General features: G+C 33.7%; 3 protein-coding genes and 1 long non-coding RNA gene across 4 annotated transcripts; 2 read left to right on the top strand and 2 right to left on the bottom strand.

The window, feature by feature from the left end:
* The first annotated feature begins 1790 nt into the window (after window positions 1–1790).
* Window positions 1791–6608, top strand: LOC107416450 (COBRA-like protein 1). Its single transcript, XM_016024935.4, has 6 exons — window positions 1791–2063; window positions 3792–3871; window positions 4442–4898; window positions 5256–5415; window positions 5502–5779; window positions 5991–6608. The coding sequence occupies exons 1-6, from the start codon at window positions 1982–1984 to the stop codon at window positions 6281–6283; spliced, it is 1350 nt and encodes a 449-aa protein (XP_015880421.1). The 5' UTR covers window positions 1791–1981; the 3' UTR covers window positions 6284–6608.
* Window positions 6609–6704: 96 nt separating this feature from the next.
* Window positions 6705–9141, bottom strand: LOC107416451 (COBRA-like protein 4). The gene is made up of 6 exons (XM_016024937.4): window positions 8834–9141; window positions 8665–8744; window positions 8097–8553; window positions 7804–7951; window positions 7442–7719; window positions 6705–7315 (listed from the first exon to the last, which is right to left on the bottom strand). Exons 1-6 carry the CDS (start codon window positions 8883–8885, stop codon window positions 7029–7031), a joined length of 1302 nt encoding a protein of 433 aa, XP_015880423.1. The 5' UTR covers window positions 8886–9141; the 3' UTR covers window positions 6705–7028.
* A 3192-nt stretch (window positions 9142–12333) lies between these two features.
* LOC107416445 (uncharacterized) lies at window positions 12334–13186 on the top strand. The gene is made up of 3 exons (XM_016024928.4): window positions 12334–12508; window positions 12642–12730; window positions 12835–13186. The coding sequence occupies exons 1-3, from the start codon at window positions 12485–12487 to the stop codon at window positions 12980–12982; spliced, it is 261 nt and encodes an 86-aa protein (XP_015880414.1). The 5' UTR covers window positions 12334–12484; the 3' UTR covers window positions 12983–13186.
* Window positions 13187–17951: 4765 nt separating this feature from the next.
* Window positions 17952–19734, bottom strand: LOC132803608 (uncharacterized). Its single transcript, XR_009638821.1, has 2 exons — window positions 19596–19734; window positions 17952–19496 (listed from the first exon to the last, which is right to left on the bottom strand). It is a non-coding gene; the product is annotated as an uncharacterized LOC132803608 (long non-coding RNA).
* Window positions 19735–19841: the final 107 nt, after the last annotated feature.

The following is a 19841-nucleotide window of genomic DNA, read 5'->3' as shown; positions in this document are numbered from 1 at the left end:
ATATTTGAAAGAAATGAGTGTTATGGTGAGAGACCATTCAAATGCATGCCATTTGGAAAGTTAGGCCTGCCAGCTATACAAAAATATGCCCAAAAATGGCTAGTATATGAAATTAGCTAGCCTTATTGACAACATACTCTCACTTTCTATTAATTTCTAGTCTAAAATATTAAAAAAAAATTTTGAGTTTATATGTTTATTGATTGTATTTACACCGGTTAGAGTATATTGATTTTATATATTTATAAAGATTGTATTTTAAATTATGTGAATCTTTTATGCACATGAAAAACAGGACAACAAGAATAATGGTTTAGTATTGCGTATAAGAGGGGAAGAAGAATTATAAAAACGAGTTGTGACATCGTTGGTCTGCACGTGCATGGGAGCGTCCTACACGCACACGTTTTGACCGGCATTGCACCAAAAAGATGACCAATCACAGAAGGACATTTGGACACGGCACGCGGATTTCGAGTTTGCAAAAACTCAGAAGCGTACACGTGTCACGAATGAGCTGTCTGCCTACTGTCATTGCCCTGTCATTTCATATTTGGAATAAATGAAACCACTTAATCGGATGTTACATACTTTCCAATATTTTATTTGAAAATTCTTTGCCTTTTTGTTGCTTGAAGAAATTAAAGATTTAGAAGGTCCTTGTCATGTTATTATTTAATTATTCAAATAGCGAGAATTTTTCCAAGTCTTGAAAGAAATAGCCAAACACATAGAAATATGAAGTAATAATTAATCAATAGATGTAAATGCTTTGACTTTCAGCTATAAATATTAAATACCATGAACAAGCGAGTAAATAGATTTTTTTTTTTTTTTTTTGGTTTGAAAAGAATAAGAGAGTAAATAGACAAAGTGCATTTTTTATTTTATTTTATAATTTGATTAATACCATTAGCTTTAACCTGGGATTGAGACCTAGAATTAGGGTTCATCCAAACAGGTTTTTGTGGGACAATAACCTTTCTCAGAGAAAGGTTCTTCTACCTAACCTGACAAAAAAACATTAAGACTACCCTTTAATTATATTCGGAATATAAGAATTAGAATGCTAAATGGTTAAAGAAAACAATAGTTTTTCTACTAGCCTGTTGTGATAAACACTAATTAGAATTTTAGTTGAGATTTAATTTTAATCCTTATGGTGGCTTCTAGAGCATGGTTGAGTTCCTAATGAATATTTTATATGAGGTCAGGATATAAATATATTTAGAAAAACAACCAATTAAAGATATAGATTCGTGCATGCATTTCCAAGTTATCCATGTAAAATATGTGATAAATTTATATGTACATGTTTTGTATATTACCGTTTCTAGTAGTTATGGCTGTGAAAATTTATCAAAAATCACTCATTTGGTACGCCAAAAAACAATTGCTTTTCCATCACCTCACAATGTAAATGCAAATTTTTCATAAAATTTTTATTTATATTTTATTATTTGGTGAGTGATATGAATACGTGTCGCATTGCAGAAAAGAGTCAAAAAGAAGAGCATGCGTTTTGTAGGAAGTGCTTCCCAATGCCCTGATCAAACAAACGCGCACTACTTTTTTTTTTTTTGGTAGCTTCTAGAAAACGCCAAAATCACCTTCATTTCCGATCATCAACAACTGTTACACGTTCAATCTGAACCGTAAAATATTAACCCCTTTTACCCGCTAAATTAATGAAAATTTAGAATACACATTTAACCAATAATTCATTGATAATTTGCCTTTGCGTGCAGCATGTCATTATTAGTTATTGGAAATTTACTATTGGCTTGAAACAAAGTCCACACATAATGCCTTAAACTGGCTGGCTCTGTCTCTGTGAGTAGAAAGCGAGTTTGTCAGTTTCCGCGTTCTTCTTTCTTTTTCTTTTTTATTTCTCTCTTACAAAGTTTCTTTCCTAGAGAGATTCTGTGATAATCCGAGAACACAAACATTTCAGAAAAAGAAGACAACTTTGTTGCAGGAAATGGGGTCTCTTCTCCAACCCATGATGGGATATGCTATTTTTCTTGCTTTTTTTCTTTCTTTCACCTGCTTCACTTCAACAGGTTGGCAAAGTCTTTCTCTTTCTTATTCAATCTTTTCCCAGTTACGAAAAATTTTACTTGCTTATTTTTTTCTTCCTGAGTTTTACCAACTTTTTGATTTTTTAAGCATACAAATGCATTTAATGTTGAGGTACTCACATTTAATGTTGAGGTATTCTATTGTTGTGTGAATGTGTATTTGACCACTTGGATTGTGTTTGTAAAATTTCGCAAACTTTCGGTTTTTAGGTTTGATAAACTAGATAAAATGGATTTTTCTTTTCTTTATCCATTGCAATGTTCAAGCTTTTTATCATCTTTTGGTCTCTTTTGGTATGATTATATTTCGTTTTATGTCCCAAAAAAAAAAAAAAATAGCCTTCCTTTTTTTATATTTTTGGGTACTATACAAATTGAATGCAGCATGCAAAATGGATGGAGCTCTGCTTTTGTCTTAATGGTTTCTGCGTTTAGCATTGTTAGTAATTTGTGGGTTTTACCAACTTTTTGATTTTTTAAGTATACAAATGCTTCTAATGAGGTATTCTATTGTTGTGTGGGTGTGCATACATGGGGCTCTGTTTTTGTCTTTATGGTTTTGCGTTTAGCATTGTTAATAATTTGTGGAAACAAAAACTAATAATGGACAATTTGTAAGCACTAATGGTGTTTTGTATTGCAGGAGAAAAGAAATTTTCAAAAGTTATATAATATCTGTACAAGATGCCTTCCTAGAAACAGTTTTACATTTTTATCGCGACCTTTTTTTGAGTTACAGTTTTTCTATGTTTTGGGTACCATACAAAATGAATGGAGCCTCTTTTTGTCTTAATGGTTTTTGTATTTAGCATTGTTAATAATTCGTGGGAGCAAAAACTAATAATGGATGCCAAATGAGTTATAATTTTTCTATGTTTTTGGTACCATACAAAATGAATGGAGCTCTGCTTTTGTTTTTGGGTATCATACAATAAAATGAATGGAGCTCTGCTTTTGTCTTAATGGTTTTTGCATTTAGCATTGTGGAAACAAAAATTGATAATGGACAATTTTTCACTTGTAGGCCATTTTGGTCCTTATAAATGTCAATTCTTTAAACAGATAGGTCATTTTAGTCTCTACAAATGTCAATTCTTAAATAGATGGTAATAGTGTAAATTTTTTAAATGGGTGGTAATATAACAGTGTCCATTTATCACTTATAGTTTATTTTGGTCCTCACAAGTGTCAACTCTTTAAACGGGGTGGTAAGGTAATATGACAATGGTAGGATTTGAATCTAGATTTTTAGGATTTTAAGCTCTGATACCATGTTAAATTACCACAGATCTCAAAAGAGTAAGCTATTAGGATGTGGGTTTATTATGTATATCAAGCTTGTGTCTAACAGCATGCAGAGTTTATATAGGGAGTCTATTTTTGCATGATTAGAAATAATGCAAATCCTTAAAAGGAAGAAATTTAAATGAGTAATCAAGACTTTCTCTTCTTTACAAGCTTTGGATAACCAAAAAATTCTGCATTGATCTTTATAAGTGCTACAAGTTGGTTTATTTTGTCTTTTCTGATTTTGAAAAGAAAGCTCCGAATTCAAATCCTTTGCAAAATCAAATTCAATTAGCCATTAGAAGCGCAAACTCTCTTCTTCTTCTTATTTTTCTTTCTTTTCTTCTTCTTGTCCTGTGAGTGATCAAATGTTCATTATCTATACAAAAGGTGTTAAAAGTTTATATGTTTCTTTTTGTCCAGGGGCCTATGATGCACTTGACCCAAATGGAAATATCACAATCAAATGGGATATTATTAGCTGGACTCCTGATGGCTATGTTGTAAGTATTATTTCATTAAGAACATTTGATAATGGAAAATAAGTGTTTTCTTGCTATATCATCTCATATTTCGTTGCTTGTCCTTAATATTAATTATGTTGTTGCATTTGCTCAGTCAGAAAAGAAATGTTGCATGTATGGTATAATATGACCAGTGAAGCAAGCAGAAGCATGCTATAAATATGACTAAAACAGAACCTGGTTCTGAGTTTCAAATCTTGCATTTGAACTGTTTTCAAGCTTCCAATTGTATTTTCTGTCTAACCAAACAAAACTTATATTGCCATGCTTATTTTTACTGGATTAGCTTTATTTTCTTATTGGCACATGCTTGCAATCAAGAACATTGAAGCTTTTTGTAGGTTGAGTACTTTTAAGACTTTAGTCCCTTAAGGAAATAATTCATTCACAAAATGAGAGTTAGGAGAATTATTTAGTTTAGAAACAAATCAATACTTAAAATTGTGAAGAATCTGTTTTGGCCAGTGGTAGTCTTTCTTTCTCTGAATTCACTTACTTTTTACCATGTAATGGTTTAATGTCTAATCAGCTTCCTTATTGCATGGACAGGCTGTTGTTACACTTTTTAACTTCCAGCAATATCGGCACATCCAAGCACCAGGTTGGTCACTTGGATGGACATGGGCAAAGAAGGAGGTTATATGGAGCATGGTGGGAGGCCAGGCCACAGAGCAAGGAGACTGTTCAAAATATAAAACAACTATCCCGCATAGCTGTAAGAAGACCCCAACAATTGTTGATTTGATGCCAGGAACTCCTTACAACCAGCAGATTGCAAATTGCTGCAAAGGTGGAGTACTTAGCTCATGGATCCAAGATCCAGCCAATGCAGCAGGCTCATTCCAGCTAAGTGTTGGTGCAGCAGGAACTTCAAACAAAACTGTCAGAGCACCTAAGAACTTCACTCTCAATGCCCCAGGGCCTGGTTATAGTTGTGGAAAGGCAAGAATTGTCAAGCCTAGTAGATTCTTATCAGCAGATAAAAGGAGAGCCACACAAGCTTTGAGTAAGTTGAAAATGCTTATAATTGTGTTTAATACTTGTTTATTGGAATTTGTTTTCCAGTTCAATAAACCAAACAACCTCCAAAGAAATGTCCACTCTAGAGATGACATCGGGTTATTACTATTGTCTGATTTGCTTTATATGATTTTTTTTTCCTTGTCCAAACAAGTATTCTGTAGAAGGCAGATGGGAAATAGCAATAACAAATATTGGTTGTCATTATTGAAGAAATACCAGACTTTGATTATCATTAATTCATGAAAAAATCTGGGAAGAGATCCTCATCTCCCTCTACAAAATAATTTAGCTAAGTACCTTCTAAGATGTTTTGGTCTAATCTAGCTCTCTTTTGTGGCAGTGACATGGAATGTTACATGTACATATTCACAATTTCTGGCTAATAAAGCACCAACTTGCTGTGTCTCTCTTTCATCTTTCTACAATGACACAATAGTGCCCTGTCCAGCATGTTCATGTGGCTGCCAAAGAAACATGACTGAGCCTGGCAGCTGTGTAGAGTGAGTATTAAGAACAATATCCGTTTCTTCTAAGTACTATTTCTTATACATTTCCTTTACATACTTTCATCTCCAATGGTTTACAGTCCGGAGTCACCATATTTAGCTTCTGTCGTCTCAAGCTCTGGAAAGAATAGCAATACACCTCTGGTACGTTGCACAAACCATATGTGCCCAATCAGAGTTCACTGGCATGTGAAACTAAACTACAAGGAATACTGGCGTGTAAAGGTCACAATTACCAACTTCAATTACAGGATGAATTACTCAGCATGGAACCTAGTTGTCCAACATCCGAACTTTGACAATGTGACCGAGATTTTCAGTTTTAACTACAAGCCACTAACTCCTTATGGAGCAATAAGTAAGTTTATCCTTTCACTTGTTCTGTTCTCTAATTAAGTTTATCCTTTCACTTGTTCTGTTCTCTAATTAAGTTTATCCTTTCACTTGTTCTGTTCTCTAATTTGTTTTTATGTTTTTTTACACTATGTCAAATTCCTTAGCCAGGAATGGATACTGATGATGGACATTGATTATTCAATATTTTAATTACATTTATTTCGTTGTATCAGATGATACTGCCATGCTATGGGGATTAAACTTCTATAATGACTTGCTCATGCACGCTGGACCCACTGGTAATGTACAGTCGGAAATACTTTTCCAGAAGGACAAAGCGACTTTCAGTTTTGCTAAGGGTTGGGCTTTTCCTCGGAGAATCTATTTCAATGGTGATAACTGTGTCATGCCACCACCCGATGCCTATCCATGGTTGCCAAATGCTGCTTCCCATCAACTTACCTCCCTGGGTAAGCTAATCTTGACTGTTCTGTCAACACTGGGATTCCTCTATGCTTATGCTTAAATTAAACTTGGAACTACAATTCTCTAATACTCTCGATCAGATAGTTGACCCAAATAGTACTTTATACAAGTCACTTGAGAAGTTTTTCATGCATTTTTGGTGATTCGAAGCAAGAAATCAAGTGGGGGTTCAGGTGCACTGCTGCTGTTCGTTTTCTCTATAGAGTATATGGATGGATGAACTCTAATGCCATTTTGTAACTTATAGCTGTTGTTTGGTATGTGTATATATTCATCTATCCAATTCCATGCAATTACAACGTACATTTTGTAATCATATTGTAATAAAAGACAAGGATGATCAACAAGGAATTTGAATTCTTTCATGGGTCTGATGGTTCTTTGTTCTCTCCTATTCCCATTTTCTAGATAAGCAATTTACTTGATTCAATATGTCAAATTGGAAATTGTGATTCAAGAAATTGAAAAGAAAAAATATATATTTGATTTGTGTAAGTGTCTCAAAAGTTTATAATAACAATATATCAGTCTTTGAATCTCTCCCTAGTTTAGAAGAGGAAACAGATTAAGTACTTATTATAACATTACAGCACAAGAAACCATGAAAGTTCTAATGGATTGCGAGTCCATATTTGTTTAATCTATCTATTCACAACCTTTGGTTCTTGTTCTTTCGAAAAATAATGTCATAAGTGTTTGTACGATCTGTTTTCATGGCGAGGTATGGCTGGCTAGCTTTCAAAATTTTTAGGCACTTAAAAGGAATTCCAATTCTAGGCAACCAATCAATGAATAACAATAAGGATGAAAAGCAATGACGACATAAAATTTGTGAAGGAAAGTAAATTATAATGATGAGCAGAATTGGGCAGGTAAGGGTATGCATCAGGTGGGGGCAACTCGCATTCATCGCCATTGAAGTAAACTCTGCGAGGAAATGCCCATCCCTGCTTCAAAGTAAAGGTGTTCATGTCCTTTCGGAGAAGAACCTCTGACTGAACGTTCCCGAATGGCCCAGCTTCCATTAATAAGTCGTTGTAGAACTTCATTCCATAGAACATACCTGTATCATCTGCATACGTAGAATTCCATTACTTTTTTATGCTATTTTTCTCGTTTGAAACAAGTTCAGAAAGTGAAAGAAATGAAAATACCAAAATAAATGAAAGAAATGAAAATACAAAAATGAGGAGCTCACTTATAGACCCGTAGGGAACAAGAGGCTTGTAATCGAAGCTGAAAACCTGTGTGACATTGTTAAGATTAGGATGCTGCACAACCAGGGTCCAAAGGGTATGGTTTAGACGATAGTTGAAGTTTGTAATGGAGATCTTCACACGCCAGTAGTCTTTGTAGTTGACCTTGACATGCCAGTGAACCCGGATCGGGCACATGTGATGTGTGCACTGGAGCAGTGGGGCATTGTTTTTCTTTGGGGTATGTATTCCCACCATTTTAAGAAGTTTGGAGTCGCTCCTGTAGGAACATGCCTTCGTAAGATACATAGGAGAAAACCCGAAAGTTTGAGAAAATATTAATACGAGGAATTAATGGACTTACTTGACACAATTCCCCTTGTTCTGGCAGCCACAAGAACAGGTAGGACAAGAAGTGATTGAGTCATTGTAGAAGGATGAGAGAGAGACACAGCAGCTTGGGTTTTTTCTAGCCAGAAGCTGTGAATAAGTGCAGGTCACATTCCATGTCACTGCATTTAGTGTAATTACGATGTTATTCATGATTTGGCTACAAATTTAACCACCAAACACAAATATTGGCATTGATCCTTTAATGACATATTCATGTTTGTAACTAAATAGCCCAATTTGTACGTGGAAGAGAATGGAACTTACTTAAAGCCTGAGTCTTGCGGCGGCGATCAGGAGTCAGAAAGGTGGTAGGAGGCACAATTTTTGCCCTGCCACATGTATACCCCGGTCCCGGACCAAGCAAGGTGAAGTTTTTAGGAAGCTTGACTGTCTTGTTTGAAGTGCCTGCTAAGCCAACACTCACCTGGAAGGCAGAGACAGAGGCTGTTGGGTCTTGACCCCAAGCAGCCAAGACTCCACCTTTGCAGCAGTTTGTGAATTGCTGGTTGTAAGGGACACCGGGAAGCAAGTCCACAACTGTGGGGTTCCTCTTGCAACAATGAGGAACGTTCCCTTTGAACTTAGAGCAATCACCTTGCTCAGTGGTTTGAGCCCCGTTCATTGACCATATCACTTCTTTTTTAGCCCATGACCATCCCAAGGTCCATCCTGGGGTCATTACATGCCGGTACATTTGAAAGTTGTTCATCGTTACTGCAGCCTGCAAAATATCCATCATCATTTTATTTCTACTATTTCATATATATATATATGAAGCATTTACGAACATGAAGCATTTAGAAACATTTTCATCTTATATGTAAATATATACCACATAGCCATCTGCTGTCCAAGATATGATATCCCATTTGATTGTTATGTTTCCATTTGGATCTAATGGATCATATGCAGCTGCATTTCACAGAAACAAAACAAGTATAAGAAATCTGAATAGACAGATTCAAAGTGAAAATCCATGTAACAAATAAAAGCTTAATTACCTGCATAAGAAAACAATACAAGAAAAAAAAGAGATGAGATGAGAAATCTCATCTTCGCTCCAGAAAGTCTGTGAAGAATGCAGGGTCGAGTTGTGTGGTTTATGCAATTTTTGGGACTTTGGGATTTTTCCAAGTTACTTATATTCTCTAAGTGGGTGCTGGAGTTCAATCATAAGAAGTACATTTTCTTCGGCTACCAATGACTATGTATGTTTATTTTAGAAATGAATAAGAGGGATTGCATATTTGAAAGAATAATCTGTTAGGTTCCAGAGAGGGATGTGGTATACCAAATGGTTGTTGGAAACTTGTAACATGTTCAAACTCTGGCTTTGAGAGTTCCAGTTCAACTTCCCATCTCTTAAAGCAACGGCTAAATGAGGACTGCAGCGCGGGAAAATATGTAAAAGACTGACAAGCACATTCCAACCGTCCTGGTTTTCGAAGGCAAAGATGACAGTTGATGAATCCGACAGGGCAAAGTTGTCGGATTGACCCGAATAACCCTGGTCAACAATGCTCATTAATGTATTCTACAGTCCATCCACCTAGGCTATTTTGGTCATTGGATGGTTGGGTTTCTTCATTTTAATTACTGTTAAGGCTTTTCCACTGTAAGTTGCCAACTAATATGTATAAAAATCTGGTGTTGAAAGTGCCTTTTTTTTTTTTTCTTTTTTTTTTCTTTTTTGGACCATGTATTGGGTGAAAATTGAGAAACTTGAGTTGATTTGAAGCAATGCAAGAAAAGGCAAGGGACAAGTGGCAGTGGATCTCCTTCTAAGAGGGAAATAAAATAAAAAAAAGGGCTTCTAACTGTAATTGCAATACATGGAAAACAGAAAATGAATGCTTCCACAATAAAATTCCTCAAAACTCTTCAATTTTTTTGCAGCCTTTGGCCACTGAGTCCATGACAGAACCATGAAAGCAAACAATATAAAAATGAGAAGTTTTTCATTAAAAATTTGCGTAAAAAAGAAGGTTCAAATTCAATATTTGAACATCCTATAGATACAGATCATAAGCAGGTGAGATGTAGCATCAACGTGTTTTGTGTCCGAACAAGGATGGTTGGAGGGCCGTCAGACTCAGACACATGTATTGATCATGGGATTTTGTTGCTCCATTATTATTATTATTATTATTATTATTATTTATATTTGGGAAAAGCTCAAATAATGAAAGAGCAAAACTGCAAAATCTTTTCTATGTTGTGCTTGTCAAAATGGACTAAATAGTTAAGTTTCAACTCTGCCGGCCTAGAGAATGGATTGGGCTTAGATATGGGTCCAGCCCAACTCATTTGAAGCCTATGGCTCAGTGCTAGCAGAACAGATATCCACCAATAGGCACTCGGCTTGTTTATCCTCTTAGCATATATTGGATATTAGTCTGTATTATATCGATTTATGTTGTAGTATTAGTATACGGTATTTGATGCAAAACTGTACAATACATCTATATTACACATGCATTTTTCTTCTATTACTATATTAAATTCATTATCAAAATTCAACTTATATGGAAAAACAAATAACAATTAATCAAATACTCTATTTTACAATTTTAGTACTACAAAAAATTAACAAATAATATTTGTAAATGCAATATTTATGATAAAATTATTTTAGAACTTTGGTAAAATGTTAAAAAAAAATTCCATCCATGAGACAATAGAAATATTTTGTGATTGATCCTTTTTACAGTAAAAATAAAATAGTATAAAAGAATTAAAAATACATTAAAAATAAAAATTAAAAATATTTGTTTTTTTTTTATAATTATAGATTATAATTACCCAATAAAAGCTTATCATTTATCCAAATTATCATTAATTTTTATTATTATAATTGCATTTTTAAAATGTTTACATTATTTTTAATATATTAGATTAAATTTTGATTATTATTCATAATGCTAATTATATTATCTAAAATTTTATGATATTAAAAGAATTTTTTTAAAAGTAACATTCAAAAAATATACCCGATACGTTCACCATACTTGATAAGGCAAAAAAAATAAGAAAAAGCTAAAAAAAAAAAAAAAAAAAAAAAAAAAAGGAAAGAAAAGGCTAATACAGAATCCATGGGGGAAGCCGGCAAGGCCGAACAAAAATAAAAAAATAAAAGGTATTAAAAGGTAGAAAATAAGAGACTAATACAGCCACAACCCGCTGGTGGGGTTAATTTAATACGAAATGGAGGGCATTTAATTATTTTATACATTTGGAATTTGTGAAGCCTTTGGCCAAACGCCAGATTGGGTTTATTTAATACAATACACCCTTTTTATCCCCAAGGCCGAACCAACCCTACATCAACATGGTGCTTTTGTTATCTTTGTTTTTGTAAACAGATTACCACCTAGATATAATGTAAACCTAAACATATATATATATATATATATATATATGAATAAATGAATAATTTATATAATTATTAAGCTTTTTTCTTTTCTTTTCTTTAAAAAAAAAAAAAAAAAAAAACACGGTTCACTTCTCGTGAGAAATACTTCAAAAGTTTTATAATTTCTAAATGCATCATGCCAATTTATGGGGGAGTCCTTAAAGTTGCCTAAGAAAGGACAAGTGATGCATAAACTGGTCCAAATACTTTCTAACTATTAATAATAATAATAATAATAATAGGTGCTGTTTAACTAAATGATTTTTTTTTTTTTGGGGCCCAATTTTGTATAGTTTGTTTATCTCATATGGTTGTTAATATTAATTAGTTTATTATATATTTCAAATAACGATAAATTTCAAAGAAAAAAAGACATCAAATTAAAAATCAATACAATTTGAAATTGTTTTCAATTTAATATTTATATTTTATTCTTTCTTTTTCAACTTTGTAATTAATTGGAATGTTTAATAAATTCTAATTAATATATAGTTTTGTTATAAATTTCAAAGTTGTGCGCGATGAATTTTATATAATTCCCTAAATATAATATTCTACATAATTCAATTACATATAATTTATTGAATATATTATCAATATCGAAAACAAATCCTATGTGCCGGGAATTCATGGATTCTCCGGTAGAGGGGAGTCGAGGTGGAAGTATATATGTAAGCATGCATATATATTATATTTTTGGCAATACTAGTTATATATATATTTTTAAAATATATACATATATATATATATATATATATATAACCCAATGGATATATTTTAGTGCTGACCCATAAAGTCAAGGTCGACTAATTTAGATTAGGACGAGTGAAAACTAACGAAAAGTCATAGTCCAATGATCATGTGTGTATTAATACTCTCTGGATTACGATTGAAACTCTCAAGGAAGGAACATTCTTTTTTCTTTCTTTTTTTTTTTTTTGCCTTTCTGGAAACGCAAGGAAAGAACATTTCTAGTCGTTAAATTGTTGCCTAGTTAAGAAAACAAGTGGCTAAGCACCTGGTTTTTGGTATAGTCAAATTTAAGACCAGCTAAAAAATAGAGAAATAGCGTTTTCCATCCTAACTCTCTCTCTCTCTCTCTCTATATATATATATATATTAATATGCAGAAAATTAACACAGAGAAATTCATTGAAACAGTGAAAAGGCAGCTAAAGAAATACATTTGAGTCATTTAAACAGCATATACAGGAGGTACAAAAGGAATAGTTTTCATATCATGGGGCGTTGGATGAAACCAGAGGTGAGCAGTGTTTATTAGAAATATTTATCAATAAAATAACCAATATAATTCTTTTCTTTTTTTTTTTCATTTTCCTTTTTGATTTGAATTTCATTGGTTTATATATGTTGTTGTCTCCTTAACTAATAATTAGGTGTACCCCCTAGTGGCCGCCATGACCTTTGTGACCAGCATGTGTGTCTTCCAACTTACAAGGAACATTATGAAAAACCCTGATGTGAGGTAATTAGTACTAAAAAATCAAATTATTATGTCTAAATTTGATTGATTAGAAACATGCACGATAAATAATACTATATTTTTGGTGGGTTGGAATTAATTTGCAGAGTAAACAAAGTGAACCGTAAGATGGGAGTGCTTGAAAACAAAGAGGAAGGAGAGCAATATGCCGAGCATCGTCTCCGCAAATTCCTTCGAACTCGTCCACCGGAGATCATGCCCACCATCAATCACGTCTTCTCACAAGACAAATGATCTATTCATGTCCCAGTTCTACCAAAATCAGTATTTATTTATTAAGTCATAAAATTATATATGTATATCTATATATATGCACACATTTAATCCCCAGCAAGCACGTAGTATGTAGGCTTTTTTTTTTTTTTTTTTTTTTTTTTTTGGGCTTTTGTTTTTGTGTGGAATTGTAAAGCTGTGGTCATATAATTCATGATGTTTTTCTAGCTCTTTGATTAATAATTATGATTATCTAGCCAAGCTCAAGCTGCTGGACAAATATATAATATATGTTTTAGTTTCTTGCAAAATTAGTTAGCCTTCCAAGCAGGGATTGCTGAAAATAATGTAAGACAAGATTACAAAAATAATGATGGGTCAACATCAAAATTTTCCAAAAAAATAAGGGTTTCATGCAGGTAGTATATTACTATAAAATAAATTAGTTTCCATAATCTCAGTCTCACTGTCTCTCAATGATCAAAACTTTGTAAACAAAATTTCACGTCTGATAATCATGTGACAAACTTTTTACACAATTATGATCGAGTATTGGAGACAAGTTCTTGAACTTGACTTAGGAGAACTGGGGGGACTTACAAGGAAATTGAAGATGGAAAATCACGAAAGGCGTTGGTAATTTGACAGGACCAAATTCATGTATTAATTTGTGATAGAAATTGATCAGAGTATAATTAATTGGAATACCTAAATGGATAATGTAGTGGTAATATTAATACATTTCCATATATAAAATTTAAAAATTTTAAGTTACCCAATAATAGAGGTGTAGACAGTCGGATCGGTCGGGTTGGAAGAAAAGTAAGAACCGCTCCAATAAAATAGGGTTGATAGGGTTTTCATCTTCGGTAGCCCATAGCAATCCAATCCAACTCAACCCAATAATATTCGGGTTAAGTTGGGTTGAATAATCAAGTTACGCTTCTACTATGTTGTTTTAAAAAAAGGGTTTTTCCCATAAATAACCACCTTACAACTTCATTTTAGAAAAATAGCAAAATTTTTTTTTTTTTAAAAAACTAGCCACCTTGGGACAAAAATACCCTGGATAAAATTGAAAATTACACAAAAGCTTTCCTTTCTTCTACACAGCCGTTCGTTCGTGGGGTTTCTCTAAACTCTTTGCATCTCATCGCCTCTCACTCTCAATTTTTTGTATTTTCTCAGATCTCAAACTAAAATCAGGTAAAAATTTTATCTTTTTTCTTATTAGATGAAAGTAAGGAAATATGTATTTTTTTTGTTTTTTCTCTTTCTATTTTTTCTTGTAAGTTTTATTAGTTTAGGGTTTTTTAAGCTTTTTATTTGATATGGGTATGCAAGAAATTGATTTATGAGATGTTCTATGTGATTTTAAAGATACTTTAGGTGGCATATGGTTTGAAAATGGGAGAAATTTTGTGTAAAATTGAAAAATCGCGAAAAACAGTAAAAACAGAGGAAATTTGGCGAAAAAGATGAATTTCCGCCAATTTCCTCCAGTTTGTCAGTTTTCGCAAATTTCCGCCAATTTTCTGCCAATTTTCCGCCAGTTTTCCGCCAGTTTTCCGCCATTTTTCCGTCAGTTTTCCGCCAATTTTCCGCCAGTTTTCCGCCAGTTTTCCGCCAGTAGGAAAAAGCTATATTTGGCCCGAAAAAAAAAACAGAATCAACTTTTTTAATACAGTTAATATGTTTGTTTAATATTATTCAAAATTTTATATATTTATTGATTTAGTTTAACGTTATTCATTTAATTTTGTAGTCAAATGGAAGATGATGACATTGTAATTGCGGTTTTATATAATGGAACATTGGTACAAAATGATAGTGGTGATTGGGAATATCGAAATGGTAAAAATGTAATGGTTTCCGTCGGCAAGAGATGCACAAAATCAGAGTTAGAGAATGAGATTTTCAATTCTATTGAGATAGATCGAAATGAATATTTGCTAAAGCTAAAATGGATATATGGACGATGTGCAGAAAAGTTGGATCCTACAGAAATACGATGTGATAGGGATGTGAAATGCTTTCTTCAAGAAGTGAGGAATGGAGGGATGACAATGATGCGGCCTCCATTGTATGTTGAGGTGATTTCAAAAGTTGAACATGTATGTAGAAATGTTCATCAAACAGCATTTGCTTCGGATAGTGGGAGTAATCTTCATTCTTTTTCTTGTCCTCCAATTGGCGGTCGTCTACCACAAGCTTCCGGTACTGAACCAATTCAGGCTACATCTCAGGAAATTATGGTTCAAGAAACTCAGTTTAGAGATCAAGTTGATGTTCGTGTGGGGGCCTGGACATCATTTAACATTCACGAAGGAGTTGATGTTGGAGGTGACTATGCTGAACGGTTTCCTAACGACGAGGAGTATGAGCAGTTGCATCATATTGATCATGATGAGAATTACAATGCAGCAGGGGATGATGTTGGTCATAATGATGTAGATTTTGATCATGAGTTGCCGGATAATGATAATGATATGCATCCTGAAATGAACAATGAAGGAGTTGATGATGTTAGGGTTCATCGTGCTACAAGTGACCACATATCATCGAGCAACAGAAGTGGTTCTATGGCCATATTTTCGTCAAAGTTCACTGGCTGTGAGAGCATAGTAGTTGGACAATTATTTCGCAACAAACGTGACCTACAGAATAAACTGAGTATCTATTGCATGCGAGAAAATAAGGAGTTCAAGGTGACACGATCAACTACACAACGGTATGAGGTTGTATGCTTGGAAAATACTTGTAAATGGCGACTACGTGCAACCACATTTAAAAATGGAGAAATATTTGTTGTGAGAATTTTTGATAATGTACACAGTTGCTCGTTAGATATCGTGCATCGAGAAAACAAGTAAGCCAGTAGCCGGGTTATCGGGCAATGTATCAAATCTAAATATGAAAGTATTGCACGTGTTTACAAACCCAAAGAAATTCAACATGATTTTTTGCAGAAATATGGGGTGAATATAAGCTACAACAAAGCATGGAGAGGTAAAGAGTATGCACTTAACAGTGTTAGGGGATCTCCAGAGGAGAATTTTGCTAAGTTACCTGCCTACTGTTTTGAGTTAGTGTCGAAGAACCCTGGGACTGTTACACGTATCAAAACAGACGATAATAACAATTTTGTATATTTTTTTATGGCGATTGGAGCAAGCATTAGGGGATTTAAATCCCACATAAGATCCGTATTGGCTGTTGATGCAACTACATTGAAAGGGAAATACAAAGGGTACATGTATATTGCATCGGGCATGGATGGCAATAAGCAAATATATCCTTTGGCTTTCGGCATTGGAGATGGAGAGAACGAGCAAGCATATACATGGTTTTTCCAAAACCTGAAGGATGCCATCGGAGATTTTCCAGATTTGGTATTTGTGAGTGATAGACACCCCGCTATTGAAAGGGTATTACGCAAAGTTTTTCCCAATGCATACCATGCGTTGTGCACGTACCATATAAGCAGAAATATTAAAGCAAATGGACATGCGAAAGATGAATCAATAATACAATGTTTCATGCTCGCAGCTAGTGCATATTTGGTTGAAGATTTTGAGTTTTATATGGGGCAAATTGAGGCAAAAAACATTAGGGCTGCCCAGTACATTCGATCATGTGACCCTACAAGGTGGGCACGTTCTCTTTATCCATGTAGAAGGTACACTATCATGACCACCAATATTGCAGAAAGCTTGAATGGCATTCTGCTAGATGCTAGAGAGATGCCAATAGTAGCATTAATAGAGCACATACGGGATTTACTGCAAAGGTGGTTTTATGAGCGACGTACTGCAGGTGCAAAATTGACAAAGCCTGTGACTGACCATATGGAAGAGCAACTCAAACTACAAAATTTGGAGTCCATCGGACTACGTGTGAAAGCCATTAATATGCATGAATTTCTTGTGGAAGGTGGGAGTTTGAGGGGTACAGTTAATCTCCAATCAAAAACATGCTCATGCAAAGTTTTCGATCTTGATCAATATCCTTGTGATTATTGTATTACCGCTTGCAGAGATCGAAAAATTGCTCCTTATGGCATGTGTTCTCATTACTACACCGCGGATGCATATCGTGCAGCTTATGCTGAGTCCATTTATCCTTTGTTAGATGAAAAACAGTGGCATGTCCCGGATGACGTGGCAAGTCGCATTGTTCTTCCACCAAGATGGACACGTAGGCGAGCCGGTAGACCAAGGATGCAACGCATACCATCCGAAGGTGAAGATGTTATTGGACGTAGATGTAGCCGATGCGGTGGTGTTGGACATTATAGGCAGAGATGTACGAATCCATTGTCTTATGCTTCGAATTAGAAAGTTTTAATTTAGTGTTATGGTTTAATATGTTTTGATAATTATTTCATATCTTTTTTTTTTTTTGAATTTAATCCTAAATGAAAAGATGCTTTATGGAATTGATTTTCAATCTTTAGTTTACATATCATTTTATGAAATGTCCAAATGATTTTGAAAATAAAAACAAACATATATCAATTTTATTTTTATTTAAAATGGTTATTGATTTTAAATGTCACTACATTTTTTGTTAATTCCATCTTCATCTTATATAATATTTGTCTCCACTCCCAATTTTTTTTATCCTACTATTAACTTATATAATCTATTAGAAATTGATTTTCCAAGTGGAGGAAATTAGTTTCTAATAGGAGTAAAAATTATTCAACAATTTCCGCTTGGAGGAAATGTTTTCCAACAGGAGGAAAACTATTTCCGCTTGGAGGAAAATTTTTCCACCTGGCGGAAATTTATCAAGAGGCTTCAATTTTTCTTCATATGGGATTTCCGACTGGAGGAACGTTTTTCCTCCATTTTTCCTCCAGTAGGAAAATTTTTCGGCCTATAGGAAATATTTCCGACAAGCGGAAAATTTTTTAAAATTTGCAATTGAGCTCTTAAGGCGTTTGTGCATAACGGAATTATAATAAATAAACATGGCACATTTCCTATAAGGTCAATTACTTATCATTACATCAATACCACATTGTTATCTTTGTTAAATGAACATTATAAGCCACCATTATATTTACAATTAAAAGTCAAATATAATAAATAATATGCATCTATAAACATGAAAAAAGGAAAGAAAAAAGCATCACCACACAGCTCATATGCTAAGTTCTTTGTTGTAAACCTCATATGCATACTTCTTCCTAAAGAACTCCATGTTATCTTGTGTGAATGTCAATGGTAATCTAGCATGTAAGAATTCGATGGTCTTGAGTGTAAATATGCCACAGTCCTCTAACTCTGATTTTGTGCATCTCTTGCCGACAGAAACCATTACATTTTTACCATTTCGATATTCCCAATCACCATTATCATTTTGTACCAATGTTCCATTGTATAAAACCGCAATTACAATGTCATCATCTTCCATTTGACTACAAAATTAAATGAATAACGTTAAACTAAATCAATAAATATATAAAATTTTGAATAATATTAAACAAACATATTAACTGTATTAAAAAAGTTGATTCTGTTTTTTTTTTCGAGCCAAATATAGCTTTTTCCTACTGGCGGAAAATTGGAGGAAAACTGGCGGAAAACTGATGGAAAACTGGCGGAAAAATGGCGGAAAACTGGCGGAAATTTGCGAAAACTGACAAACTGGAGGAAATTGGCGGAAATTCATCTTTTTCGCCAAATTTCCTCCATTTTTACTGTTTTTCGCGATTTTTCAGTTTTACACAAAATTTCTACCATTTTCAAACCATATGCCACCTAAAGTATCTTTAAAATCACATAGAACATCTCATAAATCAATTTCTTGCATACCCATATCAAATAAAAAGCTTAAAAAACCATAAACTAATAAAACTTACAAGAAAAAATAGAAAGAGAAAAAACAAAAAAAATACATATTTCCTTACTTTCATCTAATAAGAAAAAAGATAAAATTTTTACCTGATTTTAGTTTGAGATCTGAGAAAATATAAAAAAATGAGAGTGAGAGGCGATGAGATGCAAAGAGTTTAGAGAAACCCCAAGAACAGTTTTGTATAAACCCCACCCCCACGAACGAACGGCTGTGTAGAAGAAAGGAAAGCTTTTGTAGATAAGGGTACTTTAGTCCAAACGGGTAAAATATTGGTTAGTTTTTAAAAAAATAAAAAAATTTGCTATTTTTCTAAAATGCAATTGTAAAGTGGCTAGTTATCAAAAAAACCCTTAAAAAAATCTTTTCTTTTTTCCATCCCACGACAAATATTCACCCATAACAACAACAAGCCCATTTAAACTTTTGCTTCCTTTTTTTTTTTTTTTTTTTTTCTTGCCTTCTTTGACAAATTTGTGTCAGTTTACCTTCTTGTCTAAAGAAAGGATGGTGGTCGCGATACCCTCCACAATCCCAACTATGGATCGCAAAAGCCCCAAATTCTGCTTTGCGTAGTTGTACAGATTAGACATGCAAACCAATACTTGAATCGTAGCGACCCTCACAAATCCCAGTTGCTTCAATTCTTGATTCTTGCTCTCTCTCTCTCCATCTACAAGAGAAAAGAAAAAAAAAAATACTTATTAAGTTTCCAGGAAAAAAATAGAGAAATCAATTCCAAAAATCGAAGAGCGAAGGAGATATCAAATACCTTATTGTTGGATGCCATTTTGTTTGCAAACGTAAAGCTTAATTAGTTTTTGTGTGCGTTAAAGCTTTATGGAAGCTCTCGAATACAGAAATATCAAAGGGTCTCAAACTGTATATGTCAAATGTCTACCATTGATGGGTTGTGCATGGGGTCGGATTGGATTTTATCGGGTTTAAAATTTATAATTTGAAATCTAACCAGATAGATTTCGATTTAAAAAAATCAATCCTCAATCGGTCCCAATTA

The sequence above is a fragment of the Ziziphus jujuba genome, chromosome 4 (assembly GCF_031755915.1).
Source record: "Ziziphus jujuba cultivar Dongzao chromosome 4, ASM3175591v1".
Lineage (NCBI taxonomy): Eukaryota > Viridiplantae > Streptophyta > Magnoliopsida > Rosales > Rhamnaceae > Ziziphus > Ziziphus jujuba.
The sequence above is the reverse complement of the archived record's forward strand: the minus strand, read 5'-3'. Positions and strand labels throughout refer to the sequence as shown.

What these genes read in the sequence shown, in the direction of transcription:
- LOC107416450 (XM_016024935.4), top strand. Translation starts at nt 1,982, where the DNA reads ATGGGGTCTCTTCTCCAACCCATGATGGGATATGCTATTTTTCTTGCT. An exon ending in CACCTGCTTCACTTCAACAG is followed by an intron (nt 2,064 to 3,791) that starts GTTGGCAAAGTC and finishes CTTTTTGTCCAG; the next exon opens with GGGCCTATGATGCACTTGAC. An exon ending in AACTCCTTATGGAGCAATAA is followed by an intron (nt 5,780 to 5,990) that starts GTAAGTTTATCC and finishes TCGTTGTATCAG; the next exon opens with ATGATACTGCCATGCTATGG.
- LOC107416451 (XM_016024937.4), bottom strand. Translation starts at nt 8,885, where the DNA reads ATGAGATTTCTCATCTCATCTCTTTTTTTTCTTGTATTGTTTTCTTAT. An exon ending in GGACAGCAGATGGCTATGTG is followed by an intron (nt 8,554 to 8,664) that starts GTATATATTTAC and finishes GATATTTTGCAG; the next exon opens with GCTGCAGTAACGATGAACAA. An exon ending in CCGCAAGACTCAGGCTTTAA is followed by an intron (nt 7,952 to 8,096) that starts GTAAGTTCCATT and finishes CACTAAATGCAG; the next exon opens with TGACATGGAATGTGACCTGC.
- LOC107416445 (XM_016024928.4), top strand. Translation starts at nt 12,485, where the DNA reads ATGGGGCGTTGGATGAAACCAGAG. An exon ending in GGCGTTGGATGAAACCAGAG is followed by an intron (nt 12,509 to 12,641) that starts GTGAGCAGTGTT and finishes ACTAATAATTAG; the next exon opens with GTGTACCCCCTAGTGGCCGC. An exon ending in ATGAAAAACCCTGATGTGAG is followed by an intron (nt 12,731 to 12,834) that starts GTAATTAGTACT and finishes ATTAATTTGCAG; the next exon opens with AGTAAACAAAGTGAACCGTA.